The sequence below is a fragment of the Asterias amurensis genome, chromosome 1, assembly GCF_032118995.1.
Source record: "Asterias amurensis chromosome 1, ASM3211899v1".
Lineage (NCBI taxonomy): Eukaryota > Metazoa > Echinodermata > Asteroidea > Forcipulatida > Asteriidae > Asterias > Asterias amurensis.
In genome coordinates this window covers 23,523,516-23,533,438 of record NC_092648.1, presented here as the reverse complement: position 1 = coordinate 23,533,438, position 9,923 = coordinate 23,523,516, and the positions used below count along the sequence as shown (strand labels likewise).

At 35.0% G+C, this 9,923-nt stretch overlaps 1 protein-coding gene across 2 annotated transcripts; it reads left to right on the top strand.

Annotated features, from left to right (window-relative positions):
- Window positions 1-148: 148 nt before the first annotated feature.
- On the top strand, window positions 149-9,827 carry LOC139954457 (organic solute transporter subunit alpha-like). Of its 2 annotated transcripts, none has more exons than XM_071954272.1 (8): window positions 149-284; window positions 2,191-2,285; window positions 3,158-3,318; window positions 4,424-4,497; window positions 5,419-5,556; window positions 6,008-6,119; window positions 6,619-6,871; window positions 7,189-9,827. In XM_071954272.1, exons 2-8 carry the CDS (start codon window positions 2,216-2,218, stop codon window positions 7,380-7,382), a joined length of 1,002 nt encoding a protein of 333 aa, XP_071810373.1. In that variant the 5' UTR covers window positions 149-284; window positions 2,191-2,215; the 3' UTR covers window positions 7,383-9,827. The 2 variants fall into 2 exon arrangements, with proteins under 2 accessions (XP_071810373.1, XP_071810365.1); XM_071954264.1 differs by lacking the exon at window positions 149-284 and adding an exon at window positions 956-1,088 and having other exon boundaries at window positions 7,189-9,826.
- The last annotated feature ends 96 nt before the right edge of the window (window positions 9,828-9,923 follow it).

Here is a 9,923-nt window from a genome sequence, read left to right as displayed (position 1 = left end):
GCACTTAAACGGGTAGTGACAACACCAGGGTCCAATTTCATAGAGCTGCTTAAGCACAAAAACTAGCTAAGCACAACCAAATTATGCTTACCAGAATAAGGTTACCAGCCAAACAACAAATCACATGTTCAATTTGTCACTGGTATGCTGCTCTTTTCTGCTAAGCAGTCAAATTTTAAGCAATGCTTTGTAATTAGTTTCTGCTTCAGCAGCTCTATGAAATTGATCCCTGTACAGGGCCGATGGTCTATGTAGTCATAATATGTCAATTATGGACAAGACAAGTAAGTTCTATGTTTGATCACTTGATCACAGTGTGTATTGTTTTAAAGAGGTTGTCATGATGCAGAGACATTACGTGTAAATATGTTTACTAAAAAAGTAACCTGATGTTTCTAGCCTAGCAGAATCTTTCTTGAATGCATTCATTTTAGCCTTCAAAAAAGACTCTACTACATGTAGGTTAGAAGCGCCGGGCCATTTTATTTACTATCCTTTTGGTTGGCAAGCTGTTTTCCTCTCAAGTAAGATTACACAAGTGTTATTTGTTGTAACATTAAAGTTATTATCTCAGTTTCCTAAATGGTACCAAAAAATGGTTAACAATCACTTATATTTTTTAAGACATTCAACTCTCCATCCAGAAAATCTGTTTAATCACTCTGAGGTAGGTAACTGATTAAAACCAAACCCTTTAACATCCAACAAATCCTTATCACAAGTTCACCATAAGCTGATGTTTGGAAACAGATCTTCTGTATAAACATGATCAGAGCCAAAGGTCACTTTGTTTTAGGATTTTAAGCCATGTATAACTGACATTAGGGTTTCTACAGCCACCCTTGGACCCTGTGTAGACTGTAAACTCTTTTTCTGGATTTATTTGCACACCTATTGAGTCGTCGCAAAACAGAAGTTTGTGTCACTCCAAATAAAGTTCCCCATTTTGGGTCACATTTTGTTAGCCGTGCTTGTTCTTTGGAAGGGTTTCTGTTATGTAGACACTGGATATATATTTAGCTGACTTGGGTAGGATTTAGTTTTGAGCGGTGTAGGAGTTAATTTTGGAAGCACTTTGTTACCAAACGGTGAGTTCGATAGTTGAGGTTTTCTTAAAATATAAAATATGTTATTACAATTATATGAATGGGACTTTCAACCGATAAAAATAGCATCTGAAGGTAGCTGTCGTTTATAAAATTATGTTATACTTGGATTATACATGTACTTTTAATCACAGTTACTTTACTGCATCTGAAGAAAAATTACTATTTGAAGCAATGCTCTTATTAAAAAGCTACCTTTAGTGTGGTGCAGTAAAAATAAGAAGCAAATTGCCTGCTTAAAATCTACATAAGAATTTATCAATAACTTTTCTTGAGTTTGCTAGAATTCTGTAGACCAAGTAAGCTTAACCAGAGGGGATATAAACACACTTGATTTCAATTTTTGAGTTTCTTCTCGTAAGTTTATACAAGAGGCAATTTACAGGCAACCAGTTTCAGGCAATCTCAATGAAGAGGATCCATTCACCAAATGGTTACATATTTTTCTTGTTGATCGTTGGAAATAGTGGACATATGACTTGTGTACTACATTTGCTAAAACATTCCATTCATTGAATAATACTATTCACAGATGTGTACAAGTAAACTACAAATTTGAGTTAATTCATTCATTCAGATGAAGCATTAAAGGCAGTTGACCCTATTGGTAATTACTCAAAATAATTATTAGCATAAAACCTTTCTTGGTGATGAGTAATGGAGAGAGGTTGATGGTATAACACATTGTGAGAAACGGCTCCCTCTGAAGTGCCATAGTTTTCGAGAAAGAAGTAATTTTCCACGAATTTGATTTCGAGACCTCAGATTTAGAACTTGAGGTCTCAAACTCAACCATCTAAACGCACACAACTTCGTGTGACAAGGGTGTTTTTCTCTTTCATTATTATCTCGCAACTTTGATGACCGATTGAGCTCAAATTTTCACAGATTAGTTATTTTATGCATATGTTGAGATACACCAACTGTGAAGGCTAGTCTGACAATTACCAATAATGTCCACTGCCTTTAAGGCTTGTCACATGAGGCAACTTGGAGGCAACCAATAGCAGTGCATGCTAAAAGAGTACTTGAATACTGTCACTCAACAATTATTTCTGGGTTTTTTTCTTTGTTTTTTTATCAGGTCAAACTGACGATACTCAACAAGAATGGATAACACTACGAATGACACAAGGGAGTGTCTGCCGTATGATCGCTCAGTGCTCGATGTCTTGGACTGTAAGTTAATTCATACATATCCTTAAAGCTTGTATTTCTGTTTCCTCAGTCTGGATTAGATGTGAAGCATTTGTATTTTTCTGTAGTTTGTTAGCTCAGAACTGTAAGGTCGGTACGGGTGTTTGTTTGATTTTGTAAAATTGATTTTGCACAATGTGGAGCTCCTGGTAAATGGAGTTTATTGGTCAAGAGTGGTCTCCGAAATAATTGATAAGAACAAAGTAAAATTGATTTTTAACAAAAAACATTTGTATGTGGATTTCTATTTATTTATATTATTTAGAGACAACTTCCAGTTGACACCCTTTTGTTCAATCTGCACATGAAATTACTATTAACTTATTTTTAGCACTAAGTAAGCCAGCGAAGTGATGTTTCAAATTGCATGGTGTTGATCATAAGAAAATCTTTGGAATTAAACTTTGGGGATATACAACCTTGCATAAAACTCTTCTGGGAGTGAGTATTGGCTCTGATGAGATGAACCTGTATGGCTCTGGTAATAGACACACAAAGAGTTTAATACATGGATGTACTCGCAAAGTTTACTACTCTAGTTTTCTTAGCTGTACTTGTTTTCCCCCAGATTGCATGGCCGCTGCCCCCCCCCCCCCCTCCCGATTCCCCCTCAAATGTGTTACTGTTTTTGCACGGATATTGTGACGACACTTGTGATCAAGAAATTTTGAAGCATATTCATAGGCCACAAGTTAAATAATTATTGTGTATTATATCACGCACTCATCTGTAACATAAAGTCCATTATCTGCCATCAGTTTTGTAATAACTTGTAAAATGCTTTTATACATGAAGGTAGCAATAATTTACAAATGATTTGAATTGTTAATATTTTTTTCTTCTTTTTCTGCCAGATATATTTGAGGATACCACAATGACCAGTGCTTTCTGGATTCTTACATTTATTACGATGCTTCTCGTATTTGCGTTTGTCGAGAATGTGAACTTTGTTGTCCAGAAGATACCGAATAAAGACAGAATGATCCGGATCTTATGGATTCTTGGAATATATCCCGTAAGTGTCTTGTTTATTCTTTAATATTTAGATTTACTGGGAATGAAGATTGTAGGGTCAAATACATTGTTTTTTTGTTCATTGGAGATAGTGATTTATAGGCAAAATTCTCTCTCAAAAGAAAAACCCCCATAAAAGTCATCCCCTCTGCTCCAAGGATGTGGAATACTGAGAACTTTAAACAATAAAGTGAACACTATTGGTAATCGCTCAAAATAATTGTTAGCATAACAAATTCTTTAAAGACACTGGACACTATTGGTAATTGTCAACGACCAGTCTTCTCACTTGGTGTATCTCAACATATGCATAAAATAACAAGCCTGTGAAAATTTGGGCCCAATTGGTCGTCGAAGTTGCGAGATAATGAAAGAAAAACGCCCTTGTCACACTAAGTTGTGGGCTTTCAGATGCTTGATTTCGAGACCTCAAAATCTAAATCTGAGGTCTCAAAATATAATTCATGGAAAATTACTTTTTTCTTGAAAACTACATGTACGTTACTTCAGAGGGAGCCGTTTCTCACAATGTTTTATACCAGCAACCTCTCCCCATTACTCGTAATAATAATAATAATAATATCGAAGTCTTATATAGCGCACGTATCTACCAAACATGGTACTCAAGGCACTGAGTATATACAAACTTTCTGAAAGATAGGTTGCTGCAGTGATGGATTCTGAGACCCAATTATTTAGCACCTCATAAGGGTTTACAGGGTGCTACGGCGCATTAAGCAGCCACAACCAGGAACACATGGGGCCAACGGCTTTACGTCCCATCTGAAGTACGAAGCAATGGTTAAGTGTCTTGCTCAAGGACACAGTGTCACGGCTGGGGATTCGAACCCACACTCTGCTGATCATAAACACCAGAGTTTGAATTCGGTGCTCTTAACCGCTCAGCCATGACACTTCCATGAAAGGTATTAAGAAAGGTAATATCAAGAAAGGTATTAAATGCTAATAATAATTTTGAGTAATTACCAATAGTGTCCACTGCCTTTAATGCAACAAGTGCTTGACTGGCATAATATAAATTGTCTGATTGATCGAAAATGACAAATTTATTTGTTTATTATTTTATATTTATTTATTGTTTGCAGCTTTTTGCGTTAACTTCGCTTTTGTCCCTCTACTTCCCAAGATCAGCAGTCTTCTGTAATCTCACTGCAACCTGGTAGGTACAAGAAAATAATGTTTACCTCTGACATATCTTATGAGCAAAAAAAATGTATTGACCTCGCTAGGGCCAAACTTCATAGAGGTAAAAATCAGATCAGCACAACAAAGTTGTGTTTTCTGGAATAAGGTTATACCAGCCTAAAAACCTATTTAATGTGCACCATCTCTAACTATTATCCTGCTTATCTTTGCTTTGCAGGAAATTGTTAAGCTCTATTTTCTGCATAAACTGCTCTATAAAATGTGTCCCTTCAGATTGCATCTTTAAAAAATATGGTTAACTGAAAATAAATTTTAGCATGGGAGTTGGTATAATTATTTTTATAGAGTGAACAATAAAATACTTGATGTAATTTACACTTATTCCTGTTTTTGCTGACATCATGTGCATGTTTATTTATGGCTTTGCTTACTTGCATGCATATTTATTGATTTGTTTCTTTGTTTATTTTTCTCCTTTCTTATAGTTGTTTAATATTGATTGATTTTCTCTCTCCTTGCCATACTGTCTTGCTGAAAATTACTTAATTGTTTGTTTATTTTTTAACCTATACACTTCTAATCTAAAATTATTTACCTATATACACTTCTTAATTGTTTATATTTACCAAGCTTTTAATTTTGTTTTCTTATTTAAATGTCTTTGCATATTTTCATATCGATTTAATGATTTGTTAATGTATATTTTTTCCTTTGAATGTTCCCATTTTCATATTTAGATTAACAGAATTTGTAGTCACAGTGTAGTACACTTTTGTTAATCCTGGCCAACTTGATATGGGCCACCCCCTTAACAGAGTAGTTGTAGGCCTATATTAAATGTTTGGTTTTTGAGAAATGGCAGAACAAATAATATTAATAATGATGCCATCAAAAGGAGGTTTTCTTAAAACTGTTTGTTTTTTTCTCTTGGCAGCTACTACGCACTAGGTATCTACTTCTTCATGGGACTCATTGTCTTCTACTTCGGTGGATATGAGCAAGCTATTCACAAAATTGCTGATACACAAGTGTCCGTTTTCTGTTGTAAAAAACCAACCATCAAGTTGACAGAGTGAGTGTTAATTAGGAAAGAAAAAGTTAGATCCAATCCAAGTCCATTTGTGTAACTGGTCTGATGTCATTTAACATGTTTAAGTTGGGCGCTCTCACCTAGAGGTTAAAAAAGAGGCTGTTCATTGGCCAATCGTGGTGGCCATGCTTACAAATCTATTAATTTCCATTGTTTCATCATCATCATTTTACCTCTAAGATGACAGCTTGATGATGTCTATGCATAAGATCAACACAAATTAAACTCGCCCTTACCCTTAATAATTATTTATTTATTTATTTATTCACTTATTCATTGTTGGTTAATTCATTAAGAAATATACAAGGTAGCCAATGACGATTTGTTTGTTTTCTGATTATAGACGGGCTATTTTACGTCTGCGGGGTTGTGTCATCCAGTTTGCCATGATCAGAGCACTACTCATGACAATTTGTTTGTTTTCTGTGTATAGATGGGCTATTTTACGTCTGCGGGGTTGTGTCATCCAGTTTGCCATGATCAGAGCACTACTCATGTTTATTGAGAATGTTTTGTTTGTTAATGGAACATACAGTCCAAGCCAGGTATGACCTAAGTTATATTTGTGAGGTCAGAAACTTATCTTTTGTCCACATTTTGAGAAAGGTAGGGCCATAGATTGGTAAATACTACAAAATGAATGACCATAACAATTTTTTTTATCCCACTATACCGGTATGCATAGAATAGCAAATCTGTAATTTTGGCTCAAAATAAGGACAAAAAAACACAGCACATGCGTGTACTTCCAGATGACTGAGAAAGTCTTTAGGCCTGAAGTCTTTCTAAGATTCAAATTTTTTAGTAAGAAATTACCTCTTGCTCAAAAACTATTTTACTTTAGAGGGAGTCTTTCCTATATTTTATACCATAATCAACAGTTATCCGTCGCTTGTTACCAAGTAAGTTTTTATGCTAATATATACATTTTGAGTAATTACCAAACATGTCCAGTGCCTTTAATGCAACAATTCCTTCCTAATCAAAACAAGAAAATGAACCTGAATTATTAAAACATAACTTTAATAATTTTTCTTCATTCAGATGACAACTGCAAATGGTTCCATTATAATCTACTCGTTGGTACTGGCCTCTGGTGGTATATTCACAGCAGCTCTTTACATGGTCCATAATGCCGCCAAGCCACTGCTTAAAGGTTTCTACCTCAGCACCAAGTGCCTGATTCTATTTGTCGGTTTTCTCATCAGTGACGTTCAAATGGTCACCATTGGCCTCTTGACGACCAATGGCGTTATGCCTTGTGTCTCGTTGTGTGACAGTGCAAATAGGGCAAATTGTGAGTTCAATTTTTGTGTATCATGTTCACATCATTGTTAATAGATTGATACAGAAATCTTTCCCTCCGCCATTGTTTTCTTTATTTAACAGGTAAATAAAATAATCAGAAGTACCCTTGTTCCCAGGGGTGTACAATCTCACGGTGCCATTTTGTTCAAGAATGTCAGCGCACAGCCCATGGTTCTTGTTTTGACTAATTTACCTGACATCATTCATTGCATCATGTTGGGAGTAATTTTGGGGAGAATGCAACCAAAAATCTTATTCTGACTATCAAATAACTGTAATCTTTTCCTTCTTGTTGACTTATCTTAGGTTGGTACAGCTTCTTCCAGATAATTGAAAGTGCCATCATGTACCCCATAGTTATGATGTACTTTAGAACAAGGAAAGGTAACGTGGTCAGCCTAGTCGACATGGTCAAGAAGTCTACACCAAGGTGGAAGAAACCATTATTGAAGAAGGGACCTAGTAGTAGATCCTTGTATAATTCATACACAAATATGTAACCATCTGCAGCTTGATAAACAAATAAAAAGTGCATTTATAGTGGTTGTTAAAGACATTGGACCCTATTGGTATTTGTCAAAGACCAGTCTTCTCACTTGCTGTGTATCTCAACAAATGCATAAAATAACAAACCTGTGAAAATTTGAGCTCAATCGGTCGTCGAAGTTACGAGACAATAATGAAAGAAAAAACACTCTTGTCACACAAAGTTGTGTGCGTTCAGTTGCTTGATTTCGAGACCTCAAATTCTAAATCTGAGCTCTCAAAATCAAATTTGTGGAAAATTATTTCTTTCTCAAAAACTACTCCACTTCAGAGGGAGCCGTTTCTCACAATCATTTATACTATCAGTCTCTCCCCATTACTCGTTACCAAGTAAGGTTTTATGCTAATAATTATTTTGAGTAATTACCAATAGTGTCCACTGCCTTTAAACAAACTGTGTAGAAAGCTCTTTCCCTTGAAGGTACTGGTCTTGAAAAACAAATCCTGGTCCGGTGCACTTTTTTGAGCTACATTCAAGCCCTGGTGTACATATCCAGGGTGTTTTTTAAAGCGAGATACATTGGGTAACAAAAATGCTTTTTGTAGGAGTACAACGTTTTTGCACTGACACGATGAAATGTTATTTGTGGACACAATTTCTGTGTCTACAACAATCGGTGGTCGAAGTTGCGAGATAATAATGAAAGAAAAAAACACCCTTGTCACACAAAGTTGTGTGCGTTCAGATGCTTGATTTCGAGACCTCAAATTCTAAATCTGTGGTCTCGAAATCAAATTTGTGGACAATTACTTCTTTCTCGAAAACTACTCCTCTTCAGAGGGAGCCATTTCTCACAATGTTTTATACTAACAACCTCACCAAATTACTCGTTAACAAGTAAGTTTTATGCTCATAATTATTTTGAGTAATTACCAATAGTGTCCACTGCCTTTAAATATCACATGGTCTTGAATAATTGCAAGTGTGCGATTATGAAGTTATTGAATCCCCCATTTTAACCAGAAACATTCGCGGCCTTAATTCTGAAATGAATTTTATTAGAATGTTGAACATTTCCTTGTTCAAATGTAGTAGTAAATGTTCACTTCATAATGAAATATGGAAACTACTGAGTATACAGTGCCCATCACACACCAGTGTCTTTGTCTGTTATGCAAATAAACATCTCTTAAAATATATCAACTTGGTGATGAGGTATTCCTCAAAATGGTGACGTTAATGCAAGATTGATGTGATCAAGATTGATGTGATCTGCAATGTAGTGTACACAAGTTTACTTAAAAAAATATCTGCAATTTCGCAATTGAAAAATGTCAGCTGTGCCAGTGAATTGCAAAGATTGAACAGTTAAATGTTCCATTTGTAGGAGTTTCAAATGAGAATTTCTTAGTTAGTTTTGGAATTCAGCTTTAGAATATTTTTTTGATAGAAATTGTAAAATGAAAAGTGTGTAGACCATACAAAGTCAGAAAACGTTTTAGGGTTGTTTTAAAAACATTGATAAGTTTCAGTCCCCTAATAAACACATGTCGGTGTTACGTGGACCTAGATCTTTGGGGAAGTATATTTGATAACCATTGGAGTTATAGATTCTAAATAATTTATGAAAGCAGTATCTTAAAAACAAGAGTAAATCATAGGGCATGATTTATTTTTATGTAGAGGAACAACTGCTTTTTTTTTAAACAGACAGATTAAAGAAAGTCTTGAAGACACTGGACACTATTGGTAATTGTCAAAGACCAGTCTTCTCACTTGGTGTATCTGAACGTATACATAACATAACAAACCTGTGAAAATTTGAGCTCAATCGGTCGTCGAAGTTGGAAGATAATAATGAAAGAAAAACATCCTTGTCACACGAAGTTGTGTGCTTTCAGATGCTTGATTTCGAGACCTCAAATTCTAAATCTGAGGTCTCCTAATCAAATTCGTGGAAAATTACTTCTTTCTCGAAAACTACGTCACTTTAGAGGGAGTCATTTCTCACAATGTTTTATACTATCAACCTCTCCCCATTCTCGTCACCAAGCAAGGTTTTACGCCGATAATTATTTTGAGTAATTACCAATAGTGTCCATTGCCTTTTATTTCTTTGTCTGAAATTTCACTCCAGAAAAACTGATACGATTGATAAAAAAAGGGTTCCAAAGGTTGTGAGATTGAGGGTAGTGTGATTGAAGATTATTCAAAGAACTGAAATATACTAAGTACTTTAAGCTGCCTAAAAGGTAGGGTCTGATTTGTAGGATACATAAATGTAAAATGTAAAGTTTCAGCTGAGCTTTTCGTTTTTTTCTCACACAAAGAGAGTTTGGTTTTAACAGTAATCAGTCTTAGGAAACTTCTTCATTTAGAAAGTGTTTTTTTTTTTTTATTGAAGTTTTTCTCACCAAAACAAAGTTTTTAGTACAGTGGTTTGACGAGAATTGTCAGTTAGTTATCTAATCCTACCTCCATGGTTATCCACATTTTCTTCAACTAAAATAACGTTTTGTAAAACAACTTTATTTTATGTGATCAAGACAATGTA